Raw genomic sequence first — 25,644 nt, forward strand, 5'->3', positions numbered from 1 at the left:
GTTTTCATAAAAAAATAACTATATTTGGCAAAATAAAAGCAATTAATGAGTGGCATTATTCACATTTTTTCAAATCTTCAATGTTTGATGATAGAAAAATAGCAAGATTCTCATGTTTGCTTATCCATGCAACCTATTGCAATGTTTTGGGTTGGTTTACATTAAGAAGATAATCTGGCCTCATATAGTTGGAGAGGTAGAAATATTTTAATAGCCTTTACAGATAATTGTGGATATTCTTCTTCAATACTGTGCCAAAATTTGAGAAATAGTAGTTTCTTAAAGATTTATTGCCATGTGGAATCTGAAACTGGTAAATTTCATATGCTATTATATTAAAATCCATTGTTTTATATTGTACCTTTAATCCATGCATGAGTTTACAACACTAGCTTTGGTCATTTATAAAATACTGGTTCATTAAGTCATGCAGAACTTTTAAATGTTGATTAATTTCATTGTTCAATATTAAAAATCACAGTCATTAATATCATTACTGATCTCATTAGCTAAGTCTTTAAATACTAAGAAACTCTTATGCTCATGATGATAGTTATAAATTTTTTAAAATTCCAATTTTCACTGAAATTTCAAATTATATTGCAGATAATAAATATTGTCAATTTCCTTGAAGTGACAAACTCTCATTCACTTTTTAAAAAATGTCTACCAAATACTGAATTCTGAATTACCAGTGTGGCTACTTATTGTTCTTTAAGTTAAAAATGGTATTTCATGAAAGAATCAGCTAGTTCTGCTTACAGCTCAACAAATCACCAAGTACTTTTTAGATCTGCTTTTTTTATGCAGCAAAAGTGGTTTATGCATGATTCACATCTTGTCAGAGAATATTTAAAAGATCTGTATTTAAAAGTTGAGATTTGAAGAAAGTAATAGTTTAATTTGGCTTCATCCAGGAAATTCTTAAATAACTAGCCACTAGTACAGCTTGATTCATTCTAAAATGTCAGGAGTTTTACTGACAACTGCTTTTGTATAGTCATTGCAAATGTTGGCATATTGAAACAGGCAAATAACACATTAGTATTATTAGTAAAATAGTTTTAACTTTTCAACTCCTCAGAAAGCATCTTGGGAACCTCAGGAGCCTGCAAACCATGCTCTGAGAAATGTTGCACATGAGAAAATATAAACAATGAAGACTGACCTCAAGATCACCCAGATTGGGACTTCCCTGTGGTTATGAATCTGCCTGCCAACACAAGGGATATGGGTTCAATCCCTGGTCACGGAAGATTTCACATGCTTGGAGCAACTCAGCCCAAGCACCACAACAACTGATCCCCATGCTGCAGCTATTGTAGCCTGCTCGCCATGGAGCCATGCTCCACAACAAGAGAAGCCACCACAGTGAGATGTCCATGTACAGCAATGAAGACAGCAGAGCCATAAATAAATGTAAAAAGGTCACCCAGACATTTAAGATGAGAAACTTCCCTTTATAGTCTTACTTCAGTGGCTGGGGCCCGCAAATTAAACTGGCAAAGGAGATCAATAGGAGAAAAAAGGATATTTTTTCTGTGTATGTATACTGGAACTAACCAAAGAAGTAGTTAACTTCCTAAATGGTTAAAGTTAGAGGCTTTAGACCTAACTTAGACGGGAATGGGAGCAGACTTGTATGAGATGAACAAAAAGGTTTCATTAGGCAAGACAAATGGGTTTTAAGAAAACCAAACCGAAGATAAGAACATCTGTGGTAATGTTTGTTTCAGCAGGTGTGAGTGGAGTGGTCTTTCCTTCTTCTTCATGGCTGTGAAAGGTCCCAAAGAAGGGATTTACAGCAAGTTTAGTTTATTTTGATTTCTCTCCTGAGAGTAGACCTGCTTCCAAGATGGGATTTATGACAGCCTCATTTCTCAGAAGCTCCTGCTGAGTCAGATAAAAGAAGCTCTGAGAAAGCTCCTTTCTACATCTGTCAAATCTCAAATATATTCAGCTTAAAATACGGATGCTGCTGTGGAGCTGGGGTAGGTGGATGTAGATCAGCAGAACTGGTTACAGGGAACTGAAGAAGAGGAGTCTCTGCTATAGACTCAGTCGTGTCTCCTCAAACTCACATGTTGAAGACCTAACGTCTAATGAAACTGTATTTGGATATATGGCCCTTAGAGAGGTAATAAAGATGAGTAACATCAAAAAGGTGGGGCACTAATTCTATAGGACTTAAGAGAAGAAGAGGCAGAGACATCAAGGAAGCACACATACAGAGGAGAGGTGGACATAGCTATAAGGTGATCATCTGCAAACCAAGGAGAGAGGACTCACAAGAGACCAGATATCTGGACACTTTGATATTGGACTTCTAGCCCAGTTTGTGGTATTTGCTTAGCAATCCAAGTTGACTAATAAACCCTCTTCAGACTCCTTTGGGCTTCCCTGGTGGGGAAGAATCTGCCCGCAAGCGGGAGACCCTGGTGACCCTGATTCCATTCCTGGGTCTGGAAGATCTCCTGGAGAAGGGAATGGCTACCCACTCCAGTATTCTTGTCTGGAGAATTCCATGGACAGGGGAGCAGAGAGTCGGACACAACCAAAGTGACTGAGCACACACATGCAGACTCCTTTACAGATGTAGAAGACAGAATCAAATTCTTACCTACTGGGAAAGAGTCTAAGGAACAAAGCACAAGAACCCCAAGACCTGAAGAGAATGGGCTAAACCACAGCTTTCCAGTTACACTCTGACGGAGCAGAAGCTCTTTTTACCTGATTGAGAGGTAAGAGAGACACTATAACTTTGAGGGCTAAGAGAGGTAAAGAGTAATGGGATTGGCCTTCAAATCTCAATTTGAGATTGGCCAATTCTCATCCTAGACATGCTAACAGCCAAGCAGAGATTTATTGTCTAGTGGGGACGGCATCATTTAAGCTTTCCCTGGGTCTATCTGGGAGAACATGATGTAGGAAGGGAACTTCAAAGGATCCAAAGGGCAGGGACAGACAAACAGGTGGCTTAGAGGAGAAGGCTGGGTGAGAGGCATGGAGTGTCCAAGACCAAGTGACCAGGGTAGACTTCCAGCTCAGGTCAGAGCAGCACAGACTTATTGGTTCTGAATTAGGATCCAGGTGGACTGTGGCATCTATCTTTTATTTTGTCTTAGTAATTTAAAAAATGTTACAACAGTTTTAGACTTATGGAAAAATCGATAACAGAACAGATGGTTCCTATATACCCTACTCCAAGTTTCTCCTGTTATTAATATCCTACTTTAGTATGGTACATTTGTGACAACCAATGAACCTATATTGACATGTTATTGTCAAGTAAATGCTATATTTTATCTGGATTCCCTTCATTTTTACCTAATGTTCATTTTCTGTTGCAGGATCCAGCCAGGATTCCATATTCCATTTAGTCATCATGTCTCCTTAGGTTCCTCTTGGCTGCAACAGTTTCTCAGACTTATTTTTTATTGTTTTGACAGTTTTAAGTATTGGTTAGGTATTTTGGAGAAAGTCCCTCAATTGGGATTTGTCTGACATTCTTAATCACAATTAGTATGTGGTTATGGGTTTTGGGAGGAAGACCGTGGAGGGAAGATGCCATTCTCATTACACCATATCAAGGGTACATATTAATTCTGTCAATATGGCTTACTGCTATTGATTTTAACCTTGATTGCTTGGCTGTGGTGGGGTCTGTCAGGTTTTTCCACTGCAAAATTAGTCTTTCTATTCCCCTTTCCACACTGTACTCTTTGGAAGAAGTTACTGCATGCAGCCAACATGAAGTAATGGAGAGTAACGCACTCCCTTCTTGAGGGCAGTGTCTACACAGATTATATGAAATTCTTTTACTTGGGAAATATGCTTCTTCTCTCCCATTTATTTAATCATTAATTTATACCAATAAATATCCAATATTCATGGATATTTATTAGTAAAGCGACTGTCTGCAATGTGGGAGACCTGGGTTTGATCCCTGTGTCGGGAAAATTCCCTGGAAAAGGAAATGGCAACCCACTCCAGTACTTTTGCCCAGAAAATCCCATGGACGGAGGAGCCTGGCAGGCTACAGTCTATGGGGTTGCAAAGAGTCGGACACGACTGAGCAGCTTCACTTTCTTTCTTTCTTTCTTTCTTGAGTTAATTTAGCAGTGGCCACAGGACTGGAAAACGTCAGTTTTCATTCCAGTCCCAAAGAAGGGCAATGCCAAAGGATGTTGAAACTACTGCACAATTACACTCATTTCACATGCTAGCAAAGTAATGCTCAAAATCCTTCAAGCTAGGCTTCAACAGTATGTGAACTGAAAACTTCCAGATGTACAAGCTAAATTTAGAAAAGGCAGAGGAACCAAACACCAAATTGCCAGCATTTGTTGGATCATAGAAAAAGCAAGGGAATTCCAGAAAAACATCTTCTGCTTCATTGACTATGCTAAAGCCTTTGACTGTGTGGATCAAAACAAACTGTGGAAAATTCTTAAAGAGACGGGAATACCAGACGCTTTACTTATCTTCTGAGAAACCTGTATGCAGATCAAGAAGCAACAGTTAGAACCAGACATGAAACAACAGACCAGTTCAAAATTGGGAAAGGAGTAGATCAAGGGTGTATATTGTCACCCTGCTTATTTAACTTCTATGCAGAGTACAGCATGTGAAATTCTGGGCTGGATGAATCACAAGCTAGAATCAAGATTGCTGGGAGGAGTATCAATAATGTCAGATATGGTGATGATACTATTCTAATGACAGAAAGTGAAGAAGAACTAAAGAGCCTTTTGATGAAAGTGAAAGAGGAGAGTGAAAAAGCGCGCTTAAAACTCAACATTCAAAACACTAAGATCATAGAATCTGATTCCATCCCTTTGAAAGGTTGTTGCTGAATCACGCAAAGATGCCGGGATTCTTGGCCTCCAGAGGAAAAGAATTCAATCTGGGGCCAGAGACGAGGCTTGATCGCTCAGAGCTTTTGTGTAATAAAGTTTTATTAAAGTATAAAGGAGATAGAGAAAGCTTCTGACGTAGACATCAGAAGGGAGTAGAAAGAGCACCCACTTGCTAGTGTTAGCAATGGAGTTATATACTCTCCAGTGAATTCAAAGAATGTCTGGAGGTTGTAAAGACTTCACCAGATCTAATCCCATAATTTACATTTTAAGATAACAGGATTAGCCAGAAGGTTTAATCCAGAGATTGTCTTCAGGCAGGATACATAATCCTAAGGAATGTAGAGGGAAAAAAAGTTTGTCCTTTCTCCCTCCTCAAGAATTTCAGACCCCTCTCTCCTTGGGGACCCCTAGACTTCTTATCAACCTGCCTAGGAAATGACTCTTTCATTCCCCCCTTTTCTTTTAGGAGAATTATGTTGCCAAGGGAAAGGGGTGTCATTTTCATTCCATAACTACTTCCTGCTGTTTAGGGGTGTGGTCCCTAAATTGTTGAGGCAACATATTCTCCTAACCCTCATATTGAGGGTCTCTGATGCAGGGGCCCCAAGTAATAGTTGGAGGAGACTATGGCACTCATAGGAGCTTGGACAACCATTTGTAAATTAAAAGCTTTTAGACGGTTAGAAAACCCCATTATATAGTTACAGACATAAGGCAAAGTAGTCATTAAACCAAGTTAAAATCAAAATGAAAAGTCACATTATGTCCATAGTTACGTCAGTTCATCTTAAGGTTGTTAGATGTCATCAGTTTAAGAAGAGGCATCACATTCGATTGTTGTTGAAGGTATTTGCAGACTTGGAGAAAGTCTTTTCCTTGAAGTGGAGATATCCACCACAGGAAGCCTTCCACTGATGAAGAGGGGAGCACTCCACAGACCCAGCAGTTAGACTGATTGTGAAATGCTGCGTAGGAGTGAACCCAGGATAGGAAGGAATTGTCTTGAGGATCAAACGGCAGACTCAGGATTTTTGGAGTCAGCAGAAGTAGGCTCACATAGATTATCAGGCCCATCTTTTGGCTCGTCCAGACAGTCCCATTACGGAAGTGGATCAGGAAGAAAGTGGCCAGGGGCTTCAGTAAGCACGGAGTAAGTTGCCCCAGTATCTAAAAAGAAATCGACGGATTGGCCCCCCACAGTTATTAATACCCGGGTTCCTCAGGTGTAATTTTAGGACGGGAGCTTGTGTGGGGACCCAGGGCACCTTCAGTCCTGATTGTCTTGAGAGTCTGACCCCTGAGACCTATGCCTCTGGGGGCAGTCTCTCTTCCAGTGTGGTCCTTTGCAGACGACTGGAGCCAGGGGCGGCTTAGATGCCTGAGGGCAATCTTGCTTGAAGTGCCCCTCCCTTCCACAGTAATAGCAAGCCCATCCCTTTTCACCTGGATCCCTCTGGGCGTTTTTCTCAGGCTGCTTAAGAACGGTTTTCATAGCCATTGCTAAGGCTTCTGCCTGTTCCTTTCTTTTTCTGCCTTTCTTTCTTTTCCTCATATTCCCTATCATAATAGACTGTCTGATGTAACAGCTGTAACAGATTATCTAAAAACTGATTTGGTCCATACGCCTGTTTTAATAGCTTACAGCAGATATCTGGCGCCAACTGAGTGAGAAATCTCTCTTTTAAGATCACTTTTCCCTCTTCACTTTCGGAATCAATCTCAGTAAATCTGTGAAGGGCTTCTCTCAGTCTATCTAGGAATTTACCAGGAGCTTCCTTCTCCTCCCGTTCTATATTTGCCAATTTGCCATAGTTTAAAGGCTTAGCATGGCAACCCACTCCAATAGTCTTGCCTGGAAAATCCCACGGACGGAGAATCATGGTAGGCTACAATCCATGGGTTGCAAAGAGTTGGACATGACTGAGCCACTTCACTTCAAACGCTTAACACGCGCCTGCCTGAGTCCTTCAAGGATACATCTGACAAAATGACTCTGATCCCATCTTCCTTTAGCTGTGTTGTAGTCCCAGTCTGGTTCTGTAATTGGGACCACCTAATTCCCAGTAGGGAGGTGGCTATCTCGTTCTCTCTCTTCCCTACTGATTCATTACCAAGCCATTCATCTCCATAAGCAACCGCTTTTCCCAAAACTTGACTCTTTGCGTTGGGAGTCAGTGTTTGTCCCAAGATATACATCACATCTTACCAAATAAGATCATAAAGCAAAATAACACCTTTAAAAGCTCTATTTTTCTAGGTCCTCTAAATAGTCTCCCAGATCCTCCTTGATTCTTTGTATTTCTTGATAAGAAAAAGGCTTATTAACTCTCATAGACTGATTATTTCTCCCGGTGGGTGCTTCATGAAGAGGCAACAGCTTGTGTAGCTGTTCTTCAGTCTCTGGCTGCTCTGCACATATGATCCCAGGGATAGATTGGAGAAAGCTGCTTTTCTTTGTCTCTTTGTCTCCTGTCCTCCATCTTATCTAGCAAAGTAGGAGGACAGGAAGGAGCTGAAGGAGTCACACCAAAATCTATACCCTTAGGACATAAGTCTGGCATATTTCACAGAGAGAAAAAGGGCAATACATATGCTTCTTCTACCCATTTCCCTTGTTTTCTACAGAGCCGGTCTAATTGTAAAACAGTATTATACTTAAGAGACCCTCCAACCAGCCACCGTTCGCCATCCTCCAATGGATACCGTGCCTATGCAGTATCACATAGGAAGACCAAGTGTGTCTTCTTTAAGCCCTGGGGATCAAATCTATCCCAGTTTTTCAGGATACAGTTCAAAGGAGTGAGGCTAGAATTGTTAGCTCCCATCTGTAAGAGAGAAAAAAGCGACCAGCGCCTTCTTTCTACCGGAGGCGTCCCTCCTTGCTCTAGATGGGGGTGCAGACAGATTTGACACCAAAGCTTTTCTTTCCTGGTCGGACTTAATCTGTCCCTTACCAACGCAGGCGCCGTACTCATCCCTCCCAGTTCTACCACCGAGATGGGGTGGGGATGCACCAGGGGTAGACTTGATGGCATCCCTAACTGACGTCCAGCTCTTCACCATTACCTCTGATGCCACCCGGGGTGCAATCAGAGTAACCTTCGGGAATGCCTCCCAGGCTAAGACCGCTGGGGGCACCGTTCGTCACCTGAGTGCCTGTGCACGACCCTGAGTATATTCCTGACCACAATAAGACCGATACGAACATAAAATTGAGATGTTCATAAAACTGAGATGTTCCTTCCAAAGGTCACCACACCAGTATAAGAGTCTACTCTGGTCCAGCGCTACCAAAGGAAAAATTCCCATTGCAGTTCCAATCCAAGTAACCTTTAACCTCAGAGATGCTATTGTAGCTAGAGCTCCATCTAGCTTCTGAACTGTCAATTCCTAGCGAGGCTAGGCGTTTCCTGACTACCAATCCAAATTTGGGACCTAAGTCATAGTACACAGCAACAGCATAGATCACAAGTCCCTTGAAAGTCTATGATCTGACAGATTAGGTTCATACTTCTAATTTCCAAGGAGTTATGAAATGGTCAAAGAGACTGAAAGGTTTGACCAAGAAAGGAGAGTTTGGTCCACATGCTTTGCCCATTTCTGGTCGATCACCAAAGGAGACATTGGGTGCCCCTTGGCACTAGAAGTTTGGTATAAGTCCCTGACAGGTTTCTGCCATAAGCCATATGAGGTCACCGCGGAAGTGCAGAGCAGGGCTCCTCACTTGCTTCACACAGGGCGTTTCATTCATTCATGCAAGCACACTGTAGAGTTAGTGAGGTACAGCAGAAAAAGTGTTCACTAGGAGAACAAAGAACTAGAGCTCTAAGCATCCTTACCATGTCCTGAAGAATCCTGGATGAGCCCCCAAGATGAAAGGTTGTTGCTGAATCACGCAAAGATGCCGGGATTCTTGGCCTCCGGAGGAAAAGAATTCAATCTGGGGCCAGAGATGAGGCTTGATAGCTCGGAGCTTTTGTGTAATAAAGTTTTGTTAAAATATAAAGGAGATAGAGAAAGCTTCTAACATAGACATCAGAAGGGGGTAGAAAGAGGACCCGCTTGCTAGTGTTAGCAATGGAGTTATATACTCTCCAATTAACCCAAAGAATGTCTGGAGGTTGTAAAGCCCTCACCAGACCTAATCCCATAATTTACATTTTAAGATAACAGGATTAACCAGAAGGTTTAATCCAGAGATTGTCTTCAGGCAGGATACATAATCCTAAGGAATGTAGAGGGAAAAAAAGTTTGTCCTTTCTCCCTCCTCAAGAATTTCAGACCCCTCTCTCCTTGGGGACCCCTAGACTTCTTATCAACCTGCCTAGGAAATGACTCTCTCACATTTATGGCAAATAGATGGGGAAAAAGTGGAAATGGTGACAGGTTTTATTTTCTTGGGTTCCAAAATTACTGTGGATGGTGACTGCAGGCATGAAATTAAAAGACACTTGCTTCTTTGAAGAAAATCTGACAATCCTAGACTGAATATTAAAAAGCAAAGAATCACTTTGTTAAATAAAGTCCATACAGTCAAAGCTATGTTTTTTCCGGGAGTCATGTATGGATGTGAGAGGTGGACCATAAAGAAGGCTGAGTGCTGAAAAACTGATGCTTAGACCTTGATTCTGGGAAAGGTTGAGGGCAGGAGGAGAAAGGGGTGACAGAGTTTGAGATATTTGGATGGCATCACCGACTCAGTGGACATGAGTTTGAGCAAACTCCAGGAAATACTGAATGACAGAGAAGCCTGGTGTGCTGCAGTCCATAAGGTTGCAAGGAGTTGGACATGACTTAGCAACTGAACAAAGAAGTAAGCATTAGAAAAATGTCGAGGAATAAAAGACTATTAGATGAGAGCTACCTAGTGGCAAGTTCACAAATGCTGTAAACCAATGATAGTAATTCCTGGAGGAGGAAATGGCAACCCACTCCAGTATTCTTGCCTGGAAAATACCTTGTCCAGAGGAACCTGGAATCCATAGGGTCACAAACAGTCAGACACAACTAGGTGACTAAGCACACAATGACAGTAGTTGTAGTATTAACAGAATATAGCAACACTAGCCTTACCTTTCTCTTCCAACTGATATTCATTGTTCCCAGAGCACATCTTCTTCTGAAAAGTAGAAGGAACCAAAAGAAATTAAATTTTACTGGACACCTTAACATTATTAAGAGGCTGTACAAAACAGTGATTAAGAACATGGGAACTGAGGTTATATATATCATGGTTCCAATTCCAGCTTCATGACTCATTAGCCATAAAGTTTGGTAAGTAACTTAATCCCAGTGTCCTCATCTGCAAAATGGAATAATAATACCAACTTGGAAGTTTTCTGGCCATTAAATAACATATCTAAAATTTGGAATGGACTTAAAAAAAGAGGCTGATAAATGGTGGTTAACTTTATCTATTATGATTCCATTTCCCTGTCAAGAGCTTTACATACTTATCCCATCAATCCTATTAAATGGACATGATCTATTTAAAAAAAAAACACACACAAAATTTAACTGAGTAAATTTGAAGATCTAATTGGTTTATAAAATGATTCATGAATTGGACAGCATCTCATCTGGCAAACAAAGAACTACTTGGAGAGGTTGCACAGCAAAGAAGGTTTTTATAGTTAAGATGGCAGGACAAGGAAAAGACATTATCAGCAAAGAAAAAAATAAAATTTTATTGCAAGACAGTAAAAGTTGAGGTGATGCTGGCTCCTCACTGGCTGAGCTGTGGTGTTTTCCATTGGCTTGATTTGTTGGGCAAGAAGGAATTTATTCTTCCTCCCGTGGAGCAGTAAAGTAGTTGTACTTCCTATTTGTGAGTGCAAATTACTTCCTGGGGTAAGTAATTGATTAGCTTCCTGTTGTCCTCTACCTTTTTGGGGTGATTGACAATGAATGAATGGTAGGGTGTGAGAGCTCCCTCCATAGGCCTTTCAGACTGATTTTAGTTGAGATTTCCTTTTATTAACTTCCACACATACTTATGTTATTAATCCTATAAAATGGACATAATCCTTCCCATTCTATAGATGGAGAAATTGAAGTAAAAGAATTTGTGAGGTGAAATAGGTATCATGCTAGCTATATTGCAAACAAAGAAATAGAAGCATGGATTATTTAAATAATGCCTGAGTGTCTCAAAGCAAAGCAATGTGGAGATAGGATCCAAAGTCATGTCTGTCTGACCTGATATTTGGCAATACTATATTAATTGTCTGGGGATTCCCTGGTGGTTCAGTGGTAAAGAACTCGCCTGCTGATGTGGGAGACACAGGTTTGATCCCTGGGTCAGGAAGATCTCCTGGGAAAGAAATGTCAACCCACTCCAGTATTCTTGCCTGGGAAATCCTTTGGACAGAGGAGCCTGGACGGCTACAGTCCATGGGGTCACAAAAGAGTGGTACACGACTTAGTGACTAAGTAGCAACAACGATGTATTAGTTGTCACCCCAACAGGTTGTTACAATCATGGTGATATTTGTTATTTGCATTAATTTTTAAGAATCAATTTTCTTTACAAATGGGGATATCCCCATGACTCCTTGCAATAAGGACCAGAGTCACAACATTTAGGGAAGAAGCAAGTGTTCCCAAATGGTATTTTCTCAACTGGTTCTGTGCTCATCAAAGCCATAGGCCATCCATTTTACTCGGATTTCTTTTAAAATTTTATTTATTTAGGCTGTGCTGGGTCTTCATTACTTTGCATGGGTTTTTGCTAGTTGCAGCGAGTGGAGGCTATTCCTCCTTGATGTGCTTGGGCTTCTCATTGCAGTGGCTTCTCTTTTTGTGGAGCACTGTCTCTAGGTGCATGGGCTTCAGTAGTTGCAGCATGCAAGCTCAGTAGTTGTGGCTCATGGGCTCAGTAGTTGAGGTGGATGTGCTCTAGGGTGGGCAAGCTCAGTAGTTGAGGCTCATGGGCTCAGTAGTTGAGGCGGATGTGCTCTAGGGTGGGCAAGCTCTGTAGTTGAGGCTCGTGGGCTCAGTAGTTGAGGCGGATGTGCTCTAGGGTGGGCAAGCTCAGTAGTTGCGGCTCGTGGGCTCAGTAGTTGAGGCGGATGTGCTCTAGGGTGGGCAAGCTCAGTAGTTGTGGCTCATGGGCCCTAAAGCACAGGCTCAGTGGTTGTGGCACCCAGGTTTAGTTGCTCCAGTGCATATGGATTCTTCCCAGACCAGGGATTGAACCTGTGTCCCCTGCATTAGCAGGCAGATTCTTATCCACTGTGCCACCAGGGAGGTCCATACTCTGATTTCTAATGTAACACAAACAATCTATGACTAGCCTTCTGCAGTTGTCCTAATCAATCACAAGTATTTTCTGAAATTGTATTATTTCAAATAGTACTGTGTCAGGTGTTCTGTAACTCCTTTACTTGAGTTTACAATCTATTGATGAACCAACATAAAGATATCAAAACAATTAGCAATTAATGTAAAAGAATAGTAAAGAGATATTTAATTACCTATTGATTAAATAATATTAAAATTAATATTAAATATCAAAAATTTAGAATTATTTTATACATATATAATTTTATAAATATTGGAATTAATATTTAATAAATATTATACAGTAAATAATTTAAACAGTAAATAATTAAAAGTATTGTGGTAGTTGAGCTGTAAATTAAATTCTGAGTTTCTCAGCAGAAGTGAACATGATTATAAGAAAAGGGAAAAGATACCAGAGGAAGCAGTTTTTCCTTAGAAGTTCCTTCCTTCAACTTCACGAGATTGCAAAGTGTTATTTTACAGAAGATAGAATAAAAGATGTCCTCAGTGACATTCTCACAGCAGACACAAAAATGGAACCCAGTTGGCTTTATCTTTTTACTTTGTATAAAGCTGAAGGTCTAACATTGGAGGCGTGCGTGCTAAGTCACTTCAGTCATGTCTGACTCTGTCACCCCATGGACTGTATCTCACCAGGCTCCTCTGTCCATGGAATTTTTCAGACAAGAATACTGGAGAGGGTTGCCATTTTCTGCTCCAGGATATCTTCCTGACCCAGGGATCGAACTTAAGTCTCTTGTGTCTCTTGCATTGGCAGGTGGATTCTTTACCACTGTGCCACCTGGCAAGACCACTTTGATGGGCACCTACATTTTAAGTTGATATTCTGCCCGTCTGGTTGAGGGAAAGGCCTCTGTGCTCTAAATCCCACCTCTGCACAAGGTTGGGTTGAGCCTCTTTGTTAAAATGGTGGCACCAGATTACTGGACTCTGGCAAGGGTCGTGCCACTTGCCTGAGTTAGTGGGCTGAGAACTCTTGTTTTCATTGGCTGTTAAACTAAAGAGCCTCTTGATGAGATTAAAAGAAGAGAGTGAAAAAGTTGGCTTAAAGCTCAACATTCAGAAAACTAAGATCATGGCATCCATCCCATCACTTCATGGCAAATAGATGGGGAAACAGTGGAAACAGTGTCAGATTTTATTTTTCTGGGCTCCAAAATCACTGCGGATGGTGACAGCAGCCATGAAATTAAAAGACGCTTACTCCTTGGAAGGAAAGTTATCACCAACCTAGACAGCATATTAAAAAGCAGAGATATTACTTTGCCAACAAAGGTCCATCTAGTCAAGGCTATGGTTTTTCCAGTGTTCATGTCTGGATGTGAGAGTTGGACTATAAAGAAAGCTGAGCACAGAAGAATTGATGCTTTTGAACTGTGGTGTTGGAGAAGACTCTTGAGAGTCCCTTGGACTGTAAGGAGATCCAACCAGTCCATCCTAAAGGAGATCAGTCCTGAGTGTTCATTGGAAGGACTGATGTTGAAGCTGAAACTGCAATACTTTGGCCACCTGATGCGGAGAGCTGACTCATCCGAAAAGACCCTGATGCTGGGAAAGATTGAGGACAGGAGGAAAAGGGGACGATGGAGGATGAGATGGCTGGATGGCATCACCGACTCACTGGACGTGAGTTTGAGTGAATTCCGGGAGTTGGTGATGGACAAGGAGGCCTGGCGTACTGCGGTTCATGGGGTCGCAAAGAGTTGGACACGACTGAGCGACTGAACTGAACTGAACTGAGCTTCATGCCCTTCCTGAACTCCCTATGGTACAAATCACCTATGTTTACAGGCACGTTTAACTGATAACCCACGACTCTTACGGGGCTTTCCTGGAGGCTCAGTGGTAAAGAACTTGCCTACAAATGCAGGAGACGCAGGTTTGACCCTTGGATGGGGAAGATTTCCTGGAGAAGAGAATGGCAACCCACTCCAGTACTCTTGCCTGGGAAATCCCATAGACAGAGGATTCTGTGGGCTACAGTCCGTGGGGTCGCAAAGAGTCGGACATGACTTAGCGATTAAACAATGACAAGACTCTTAACACATGAGAAAACTGGGGTCTCAGGCAGTGCCGCTACCTTGTCAGCCAAACCTGAGACCAAACGTTTCGGTTTACCTTTGCAGCTAACTCAGGACCCCAGAGAGTGCAGGGAGGGGGCTCTCTCCCAGGAATTCTTGTTTCCCTAAAGATATTCCACAGCCTTGGAGAATTACTTTCCCGCTGCCTTGAGTGCACAAGCTAGGACACCTCGTGTCAGACAAGGGAGGCCTGAGCATGTGGAAACTTCCGTCATCGGTGCTGGGCGGGGCGAGGATTCCCTGTCTGAGCCTGTCAGGAGGAGACCCCGGAGGCGTGGCTGGGCGGGGCGAGCCGGGGGCGGGGCCTGGCGTGCCCTGCGGCGTGCGCAGGGCTGGCTAGCGCGCGACAGAGGCGGGGCAGCAGCTGCGGGCCCACGCCGTAAACAGACAACATGGCGGTGGCGGCTTCCGCGGCACCCGGGGCCTTGGGCACTTTGCAGGCCAGCCGTGCCCGCTTGGTGGCTGCTTGCTGTGCGCGGCTAGGCCCCAGGTGGAGGCTTCCCGGCTCCTGGACGTGCCCACGGGTCGACTCGACGATATGGGCCCGGGGCTGGACGCCTGCGGCCGGGGGAGCGGCCTGGCAGAGGGGCTACAGCGCAGAGGTGAAGACTGAGGACGAGCTGCGGGTGCGGTACCTGGAGGAGGAGAACCGAGGTGAGGGGTGTGACCCGGGTGACCGTGGGTCCTAGGAAAGGGTCTCAAGGTCGCGTGTTTGGGCTGACGTCAGTGTCTACGGAGAGGCTCGACGAGGGGTGTCCTCCCTTCCCCCACTCATGCTTTACAGCTATTTAGTGCTTTCCATGCCTAAAGAGGGCTTCCCTGGTGGCTCAGAAGGTAAAGAATCTGCCTGCAATGCGGGAGACCTGGTTTTGTCTCTGGGTTCGATCCCTGGGTTGGGAAGATCCCTTGGAGGAGGGCATGGCAACCCACTCCAGTATTCTTGCCTGGGGAATTCCATGGACAGAGGAGCCTGGCGGGCTACAGTCCCTGGGGTGGAAAAGAATCGGACACGACTGAGCAACTAAGCACATGCCTAAAGATGTACTACGGAGCAGCTTACCTGCAAAAGTAGCCCTTGGCGCCAAAGACAGAAATGCAGCTTACGCTTTCATCTTTCGATGAGCCAAGATTAATACATCGGGTGAATGATATTTGCTTCCAGATTTCATTCTTGCTCTGTAATTGCTTTCGGTTAACTCAGCTGTGAAGGGGAGAGTTTTAGAAGCTGCAGTGAAAGTGCACTTTATTATTCTGAATATTCGTCAATTTAAAGCTGTTCATTTGAAAAAAATTTTTTCCTTTTGTTCATTTTATCTTAGAAAGATAGTTTTGTGGACTATTTTCACTTCAATTAGACAATTTTGAGTATTTTCTTGGTTCTCCAGTTCCTTTGCTAAGCTTGGGGATGAGACACAATTGGGGATGATATTGATGTTGCCCTTGAGCTCCTTTAGTGGGAGGAGACAGATGCTTTAGCAAAATAATACAGTGGAAGGAAGGGTAATGATCCAGGGTGTGTGCCATTCGGTAGGAATGCTGTTAAAGCCCAGCTCCTTTCACTTGCCTTGTTGGGAGAAGCTAAATGGATCATGAAAGGTGGAAACAGCAGCGTGCCAGAAGAGTAGTCTTCGAATTTTGACATGCAGTTATTGAGCACCTATAATCTGTTAAACAGAAGTGCAAAACCAGTTAAGTCATGTTTGATATCTGTAAGTTGCTAATATATCAAGAGAGATACTGCTGATTAAAAGATTATGCTAACTTTAAAGGCTTGATGAGAGCAAAAGGTTGTAATACCCTCAAGAGGCATATGATCAACTGTATTCAGTGAGATTGGAAGATTCCAGAGGGGAGGTTCTGAAGGTCAAGTTAGGATTTTGCCAGAAGCATATGCCGACCAAGGCGTTCCTTGCAATGGAATTTGACATTACTGAGGCAAACTTCTCTGTGCTTCTATTTTCTTAATGTGTAATATAGAAAAAGTAATACCGACTTTGTATGGCTGCTGTGGAGACTAGATGGGAGTGTGATATTAATTGCCCACTAAGTATCAATCTAGCTCTTAGTGGGTGCTCTGAAGTATATGATGAGTTATTTCATTTATTTATTATTCCTGGCAGAAGAGCATGGTTAAAGGCACGGCATATGAACGTGTATGATGTTCTGGGGAAATGACATAGGGCGAATGTGGTTGTAGTATGGCATAACTGCAGAATACTGAGAAATTCAACTGGAAAGTAGATTAGCACTGGAGTGACTAGAGCTGTCCCATCTCTTGGGAGGATTTCAGTTACATTAGGTGTACCAACAGTACATTAGACACAAAAGCATTGCAGGTACAGCTAGTAATATGCACCATATTCTGTATTTTTTTTAATCTAAATAATGCACCGGAGAAGGCAATGGCAACCCCCTCTAGTACTCTTGCCTGGAAAATCCCATGGACGGAGGAGCCTGGTAGGCTGCAGTCCATGGGGTCACTAAGAATCGGATGAGACTGAAGCGACTTAGCAGCAGCAGCAGCAGCAGCAAATATGCACACTGAAAATAAATTTTCATAAAATTTCTGAAAAGTCCTTCAGTTAGATTTCAACTGGATCAAGGGAAGGAAATCAGAGTATAAATTCAGAATGTTTTCAGTCACTTGAAATGTAAAAATCAGCTACTAGTAAATACAGTTTTTTTAAGAAAATTGACCCGCTTCCTTTCAGGATTGGCCAGGTGACAACTTAGTTTTGTCTAACATTATATAGGCTTTGCTTTACTGTCAAACCAGCAATAAGCAGTGTAAAGAAAAACAGCATGGCAAGGCTGATGGAAGTGAAGGCGTCTCCGTGGTGTCTTTGCTTCTCATTAGAGGTGAGTCCAAAATTCTGTCCTCTCAGGAGTCTGCAGGCAGTATGATGACTCTGCTGGGTCAGAGGAGCCCCACAGTGCTCTCTGCCCTGTAGGCCTTGTTAGGCTGCTGGAGGTAGGTAAGTGCAGAATATATCAGCTCTCATAGGTTTTCGGAGTTCAATATTTGTAATTTGTTGTGGAAGCTCAGTTAGACACCAACTTTGTTTAGTTGTTATTTCTTGCATTGTTGTCCAGCCTACTTAGTATTTAGAGCAGTGGTACTGGTTATGGTTTACAAAGGTCTCTCCTGGTTTTCTGCAGTGGCCTCTTTTATAGGTCTCCAGTCATTCTCCTTCCCAGTTTATTCTTTGCCTTGCTGCTGGAGTTATTTTTTCAAGCCCAAGCAAGAATTGCATCTCTGTTCAGTTAGAAACCTCTGGTGGTCTCTATGGAGAAGGCAGGGGCACCCCACTACAGTACTCTTGCCTGGAAAATCCCATGGACAGAGGAGCCTGGTAGGCTGCAGTCCATGGGGTCGAGAAGAGTCGGACACGACTGAGCGACTTCACTTTCACTTTTTATTTTCATGCATTGGAGAAGGAAATGGCAACCCACTCCAGTGTTCTTGCATGGAGAATCCCAGGGACGGGGGAGCCTGGTGGGCTGCTGTCTATGGGGTCGCACAGAGTCTGACACGACTGAAGTGACTTAGCAGCAGTAGCAGCAGTAGCAGTGGTCTCTAATGTCTGCAAGCTCTCACAACTGCAGATATTTACAGATCATGCATCTCCTTTCTGCTGCACCTAAGCCTTACCCTTTCCTCCTCTTATGTGTCAGTGCTTCTGCACACACCTTCTGGAATGACCTGTCTCCTGTCCCTACCAACCTTCTCCCAGTCCAACAGACTTCTACTTGTAATTGTGACCCATTTTAAAAATAGTTTTTCTGAGCTTTGTACCAGCTTCTGGCAGAAAGAGAACAAATAAGCAAATGCATAATGCAAGTTATTCTTAATACCTGCTCCTTCCTCATGCATTCACATCTTCTGGAGTGTCTTTGTAGTCCTTCCACTTTTCTCCATGTTCTTTACCAGCACTGTTCTTGTCCAAGCAACAGTTAGAACTGGACATGGGACAACAGACTGGTTCCAAATAGGAAAAGGAGTACGTCAAGGCTGTATATTGTCACCCTGTTTATTTAACTTATATGCAGAGTACATCATGAGAAACGCTGAACTGGAAGAAACACAAGCTGGAATCAAGATTGCCAGGAGAAATATCAATAACCTCAGATATGCAGATGACACCACCCTTGCGGCAGAAAGTGAAGAGGAACTCAAAAGCCTCTCGATGAAAGTGAAAGTGGAGAATGAAAAGGTTGGCTTAAAGCTCAACATTCAGAAAACGAAGATCATGTCATCCGGTCCCATCACTTCATAGGAAATAAATGGGGAAACAGTGGAAACAGTGTCAGACTTTATTTTTCTGGGCTCTAAAATCACTGCAGATGGTGACTGCAGCCATGAAATTAAAAGACGCTTACTCCTTGGAAGGAAAGTTATGACCAACCTAGATAGCATATTCAAAAGCAGAGACATTACTTTGCCAACAAAGGTTTGTCTAGTCAAAGCTATGGTTTTTCCTGTGGTCATGTATGGATGTGAGAGTTGGACTGTGAAGAAGGCTGAGCACCGAAGAATTGATGCTTTTGAACTGTGGTGTTGGAGAAGACTCTTGAGAGTCCCTTGGACTGCAAGGAGATCCAACCAGTCCATTCTGAAGGAGATCAGCCCTGGGATTTCTTTGGAAGGAATGATGCTAAAGCTGAAAGTCCAGTACTTTGGCCACCTCATGTGAAGAGTTGACTCCTTGGAAAAGACTCTGATGCTGGGAGGGATTGGGGGCAGGAGGAGAAGGGGACGACAGAGGATGAGATGGCTGGATGGCATCACTGACTTGATGGACGTGAGTCTGAGTGAACTCCGGGAGTTGGTAATGGACAGGGAGGCCTGGCGTGCTGCGATTCATGGGGTCGAAAAGAGTCGGACACGACTGAGCAACTGAACTGAACTGATGAGTATCTTTTCACGTGCTTATTGTCCATGTGTATGTCTTCTTTAGAGAAATGTCTTCTCAAATCCTTGTTAATGGCGTTGTTCTTTTGTTGTTGAATTGTAAGTGTTCTTTATATATTCTGGATACAAGTCCCTATTCAGATATATAACTTGAATATATTTTCTCGTGTTCTATGGGTTGTCTTTTCATCCTTGTTAATTTTGAAGAACCTAGGTTTTAATTATGGCGTAGTACAGTTTTCATGGACAGAGGAGTCTGGCAGGCTACAGTGCATGGACTTGCTGGACATGACTTAGCCACTAAAGCAACAACTGACCAACAATTTACTTATTTTTGTTGTTGAATATCAAAGAATCTCTAGAGAATTCTCAGTTTTTTCAAGAAAGTCAAGTCAACTGGTATTTTGATAGGCATTGCATTGAATAGGTAGATCGATTTGGGGAATATTGCATTTTTAACAGTGTTAAATTAAGCATGGAGAAGGCAGTGGCACCCTACTCCAGTACTCTTGCCTGGAAAATCCCATGGACGGAGGAGCCTGATAGGCTGCAGCCCTTGGGGTCGCTAAGACACGACTGAGCGACTTCACTTTCTCTTTTCACTTTCATGCTTTGGAGAAGGAAATGGCAACCCATTCCAATGTTCTTGCCTGGAGAATCCCAGGAATGGGGAAGGCTGGTGGGCTGCTGTCTATGGGGTCGAACAGAGTCAGACACGACTGAAGTGACTTAGCATTAGCAAATTAAGCATTGCATGAACATGGAATATCTTTTCACTCAGCAGTGTTTTGTATTTTTTCAGTGTATAAGTCTTGCACGATTTTTGTTAAATTTATTTCTAACTATTTCATTCTTTTTGGATGCTACTGTAAATGGAATTGTTTTTCTTAGTTTTCAGATTGCTCATTGCCGTCCTACAGTAATACAGTTGTTTTTGTATGTTGATCTTGTATCATGCAACCCTGCTGAACCTGCTTAATTATTCTCATAATTTTTTTATTGGGTTTCTTAATATTTATATATATACAAGATCCATGTCATGTGCACATAGAAGAAATTTTACTTATTCTTTTCCAGTCTGGATGCCTGTTATTCTTTCTCTTGTGTAATCTCTTTCCTTGAGCCTCCATTACAGTGTAGAATAAAAGAACAGACATCCAAGTCTTTTTCCTGATATGTGGTGAAAGCATTCATTTGTTCACCATTAAGTATGATATTAGCTGTGGGTTTTTGGTAGATGTCCTTTATCAGGTTGAAGGAACCTCTGTCTATTGCAATTATGTTCATAATTTGCAATTATGTTCATGAAAGATAGTGGTCTTTAATTTTCCATTCTTGGTATATCTTTGTCTGGTTTTGGTATAAGGGAAATGCTTGCTTCATAGAATGAGCAAGGAAGGGCCCCTTCTGCTTCTATTTTCTGGAAGAGATTGTATATCATTGTAGCTGGAAGAGCTTCATACTTATAAGTGTTTTTATCTGGGTGAAAGTAAGTGAAAGTCGCTCAGTTATGTCTGACTCTTTGAGACCCCAAAAATTTTCCAGGCCAGAATACTGGAGTGGGTAGCCTTTCCCTTCTCCAGGGGATCTTCCCAACCCAGGGATCAAACCCAGGTCTCCCGCATTGCAGGCGGATTCTTTACCAGCTGAGTCACAAGGGAAGCCCAAGCATACTGAAGTGGGTAGCCTATCCCTTCCCCAGCGGATCTTCCTGACCCAGGGATCGAACCAGGGTCTCCTGCATTGCAGACAGATTCTTTACTAGCTGAAATATGAGGGAAGCCCTTATCTGGTTGAATTTTGTCCAGTTCTTTTTCTGCATCTATTGACATGGTTGTATGACTTTTCTTGTTAAGCCTATTATATGATTGATTATGTTAATTGATTTTCAAATATTGAACCAGTCTTACACACCTGGAATAAATCCCACTTGATTTTGGGGTGTAATTATTTTTATACATTGCTGCATTTAATTTGGTAACAGTCTATTGAGGATTTTTGCACTTATGTTCATGAAAGATAGTGGTCTTTAGTTTTCCATTCTTGGTATATCTTTGTCTGGTTTTGGTATAAGGGAAATGCTTGCTTCATAGAATGAGCAAGGAAGTGCCCCTTCTGCTTCTATTTTCTAGAAGAGATTGTATATCATTGTAGCTGGAAGAGAAATTATATCATTTTTTTCTTTGAATGTTTTGGTAGAATTACAAGTGAAACTGTCTGTACCTGATGTTTTCTGTTTTAGAAGCTTTTAATTGTTAATTACATTTCTTTAATAGATGTAGGTCTATTTGACTTATCTCTTTCTTGTCCTAGTAGATTGTGCCTTTCAGAAAGTAGGTTTATTTCATATAACTTAGCAAATTCGTTGGCTTATAGTTGTTTGTAATGCTTCTTTATTATGCTTGTATCAATGAGATTCAGTAGTGATGAATTTCTCATGTTAGTACTTTATATTTTCTTTCAAAAGATTTCTGATATTAGTAATTTGTTTTCTTTCTTTCTCTCTCTCCCATGGCGAGCCTGGCTAGAGATTTATCATTTATTGATCTTTTTAAAGAACTAAGTTTTGATGTAACTGATTTCTTGTCTACTGATTTTCTGTTTTTATGTCATTGATTTCTTCTGATTTTTAATTTTTTCACACTTACATTAGATTTAATTTGTTGTTTGTTTTCTAGTTTCTTAAGGTGGAAATATAGATTTCCACTTCCTAATAAGTGCATCAGTGTTATCAGTTTTTCTTTAAGCACTGCTTTTGCTGGGTCACGCGTATTTTGAGTTCAGTCACTCAGTCGTGTCTGACTCTGTTCGCTCAGTCATATCCAACTCTTTGTGACCCCTTGAACCACAGCGCGCCAGGCCTCCCTGTCTATCACCAACTCCCAGAGTTCACCCAAACTGAAGTCCATTGAGTCAGTGATGCCATCCAACCATCTCATCGTCTGTCGTCCCCTTCTCCTGCCCTCAGTCTTTTCCAGCAGCAGGGTCTTTTCCAATGAGTCAGCTCTTCGCATCGGGTGGCCAAAGTACTGGAGTTTGAACTTCAACATCAGTCCTTCCAATGAACACCCAGGACTGGTCTCCTTTAGGATGGACTGGTTGGATCTCCTTGCAGTCCAAGGGACTCTCAAGAGTCTTCTCCAACAACACAGTTCAAAAGCATCAATTCTTCTGTGCTCAGCTTTCTCTTTATAGTCCAATTCTCACATCTATACGTGACTACTGGAATAACCATACCCTTGACTAGATGGACCTTTGTTGGCAAAGTAATGTCTCTGCTTTTTGATATGCTGTCTAGGTTGCTCATAACTTTCCTTCCAAGGAGTAAGCGTCTTTTAATTTCATGGCTGCAGTCACAATCTATATTGATTTTGGAGCCCCCAAAAATAAAGTCAGCCATTGTTTCCACTACTGGATGCCATGATTTTAGTTTTTTGAATGTTGAGCTTTAAGCCAACTTTTTCACTCTCCTCTTTCACTTTCATCAAGAGGCTCTTTAGTTCTTCACTTTCTGGTGTCATCTGCATATCTGAGGTTATTGACATTTCTCCTGGCAGTCTTGATTCCAGCTTGTTCTTCTTCCAGCCCAGCGTTTCTCATGATGTACTCTGCATATAAGTTAAATAAGCAGGGTGACAATATATAGCCTTGACGTACTCCTTTCCCGATTTGGAACCATGTCCAGGTTTAACTGTTGCTTCCTGACCTGCATGCAGGTTTCTAAAGAGGCAGGTCAAGTGGTCTGGTATTCTGATCTCTTTGAGAATTTTCCACAATTTATTGTGATCTACACAAAGGCTTTGGCATAGTCAGTAAAGCAGAAATAGGTGTTTTTCTGGAACTCTCTTGCTTTTTTGATGATCCAGTGGATGTTGGGAATTTGATCTCTGGTTCCTCTGCCTTTTCTAAAACCAGCTTGAACATCTGGAAGTTCACGGTTCACATATTGCTGAAGCCTGGCTTGGAGAATTTTGAGCATTACTTTACTAGCGTGTGAGATGAGTGCAATTGTGCGGTAGTTTGAGCATTCTTTGGCATTGTCTTTCTTTGGGATTGGAATGAAAACTGACCTTTTCCAGTCCTGTGGCCACAAATTTGCTGACATATTGAGTGTAGCAGTTTCACAGCATCATGTTTTAGGATTTGAAATAGCTCAACTGGAATTTTATCACCTCCACTAGCTTTGTTCATAGTGGTGCTTCCTAAGCGGCAAGGGGGGAGGGGCGGAGGGGGGCGGGGGCGGGGACACACACACATGTTTTGGTAAGTTGTATTTTCAGTTTCATTTAGTTAGAAATATTTTAAATTTCTCTCTAGATTTTTTCTTTTACTTATATTTTACTTAGAAGTACCTTATTTAATCTCCAAGTATTTTGAAGTTTTCCAGCTGTCTTTCTGTTACTGATTCCTGTGGTTTATTTCCATTGTTATTTAGGAGCATACTTCAGTATGATTTCTATTTTAAATTTGTTACGGTGTGCTTTTTGCCCAAAATATGGTCTGTCATGGTGAATATCCATATGATCTTGGGAAGAATGAGTAGTCTGCTGTTGTTGGATGCGGTATTCTATATTCAGTTAGATATAGTATTCAGATAGATTTAGTTGATTTTTTGGTTGGTATTCCTCATTGGAAAAGACTCTGATGCTGGGAGGGATTGGGGGCAGGAGGAGAAGGGGACAACAGAGGGTGAGATGGCTGGATGGCATCACTGACTCGATGGATGTGAGTCTGAGTGAACTCCTGGAGTTGGTGATGGACAGGGAGGCCTGGCGTGCTGCGATTCATGGGGTTGCAAAGAGTCGGACACGACTGAGCGACTGAACTGAACTGATATCGTTAATTGATTTTCTGCCTGCTGGATTTATTAGTGATAGAGGCGAGTTGAAATTTGCAACTGTAATGATGGATTTGTTTATTTCTCCTTGTAATTCTGTCAGTTTTTAAATCATGCAAATTTAAGCTCTATTGTTTGGTGAATACACATGGGTTATTATGTTGGAGAAATGACCCCGCCAACATTATCCCCTTTTCTCACTCAGACTGTTCTTTGTTCTGAGATCTGCTTTCTCTGAAATTAATGTTACCACTCCAGGTTTTATTAGTGTTCTTGTGTTTAGTCGCTAAGTTGTGTCTGACTTTTGTGATCCCATGGACTGAGCCCGCCAGGCTCCTCTGTCTGCGGGATTTTTCCAGGTAAGAATATATAATTGCATTGCTGTTTCCTTCTACTGATTTTCCCGACCCAGGAATTGAACTCAAGACTCCTGCATCGGCAGGTGATTTCTTTACCACTGAGCCACCTGAGAGGCCCTTTTTTAGTGTTAGCATTATCTTTCTTCATCTTTTGATTTTTTAAATCAGTGTGTGTCTTTGAAGTGGATTTCTTGTATATGTCATATGGTTGGGTATTGTTTTAATCCACTCTGACAGTATCTGTCTTTTAATTAGTGTATTTTAGACCATTCATATTTAAATTGATTATTGAAATAGTTGGATTATTATGTATTTGTAACTGTTTTCTATTCATTGCCCTTATTTTTTTCTTTCATTTTTTGACTTTCACTCTTTTTCTGCCAATTGTCTTCCCTTTTAGCTTATCAGTTACCCTTTTTTAGAGATTTTACTGGTTGCCATGTTATTTGCAGTTCATGTTTACAACTAATCTACATCTACTTTTAATAACACTATATGACTTCATAATGGTAAAGGTATAAATGCATATTCCCATTTCTTTCCTCCCATACCATTGCTGTCATTCTTTACACTTTTCTGTAAGCTACAGTCACCACATACGTTATTGCATTATTGTCTGGAATAAGTTGTTATCATTTAGTTATAAGTCAGAAAGAACATTGACATTTATTTAATAGTGTGTTGTTAGTAGTAGTTAGGCTTAATAGTTCTGAATTTGTTTTCCTTTTATTGTAGAATAGAGCAAATGAAAACCTGTTGGTCTTGGGAATTAGACTTTTCATTATGATGAAAAAAGAGAAGGAGAGAGATGGTATAAGTATGGGATGGGGGGAAGTGAAGAAGAAACTTGTTGCATTGGATTCGAATTAGAGTTACCAGGACAAACTTATAAAAATCATAAGTATATTGTATGTATACATATTTACATTTATTTCCTTTTCTGACCACTAAAATTGTCTAAATGAAATGAAGTAGCATGGTAGCAGTAAACATATCTGATATCCAGATTTTGGTTTCTAAAGACTATTCCCTCATTGAAAGAAGCCAGGACTTTTTGGAGAAGTGTCTGATTTCAGGTCTGGAGCAGGGAAAGTGAAAGGTGAGCCTGGAATATCTTTGTAGGCCAGGAAGCAAGGAAGTGTTCAAATAATAAAAGGATCGTGGCAGGGCACAGCCTTACAGGGCTCTCACTGAGCATATCTAGGGTAATTTGAACATTTATGGATTAATGGAACAGTGTTAATGGATTATATAACACCTTGAATAAAGAATCCATGAAGCCATAGAG

The 25,644-nt window shown here is 41.7% G+C and overlaps 1 protein-coding gene and 1 long non-coding RNA gene across 17 annotated transcripts in view; one reads left to right on the top strand and one right to left on the bottom strand.

The window, feature by feature from the left end:
• LOC147367616 (uncharacterized) overlaps positions 1 to 14,629 on the bottom strand; it is a 52,643-nt gene extending 38,014 nt beyond the window's left edge. The window contains exons 1-3 of one of the 3 annotated variants that reach the window (XR_015169256.1): positions 14,286 to 14,535; positions 9,936 to 9,981; positions 8,702 to 8,835 (exon numbers count right to left, since the gene is read on the bottom strand). This is a non-coding gene — a long non-coding RNA (uncharacterized LOC147367616). Of the gene's footprint in view, positions 1 to 8,701; positions 8,836 to 9,935; positions 10,062 to 14,285 lie in introns of those variants that run through there. The other 2 variants (XR_015169255.1, XR_015169254.1) reach the window with 2 other exon arrangements.
• AUH (AU RNA binding methylglutaconyl-CoA hydratase) overlaps positions 14,623 to 25,644 on the top strand; it is a 183,252-nt gene continuing 172,230 nt past the window's right edge. For all 14 annotated transcript variants that reach the window (XR_015169249.1, XR_015169248.1, XR_015169250.1 and 11 more), the window contains exon 1: positions 14,623 to 14,902. Coding sequence is in view for 7 of the 14 variants with exons in the window: in XM_086414457.1 (XP_086270583.1) it covers positions 14,641 to 14,902 (262 nt within the window). In the remaining 7 variants the exon portion in view is untranslated. The remainder of the gene's footprint in view (positions 14,903 to 25,644) is intronic.

Source organism: Bos grunniens, chromosome 8, assembly GCF_055505025.1.
Source record: "Bos grunniens cultivar Pamir isolate PY7600 chromosome 8, Bosgru_T2T1.0, whole genome shotgun sequence".
Taxonomy (NCBI): Eukaryota; Metazoa; Chordata; class Mammalia; order Artiodactyla; family Bovidae; genus Bos; species Bos grunniens.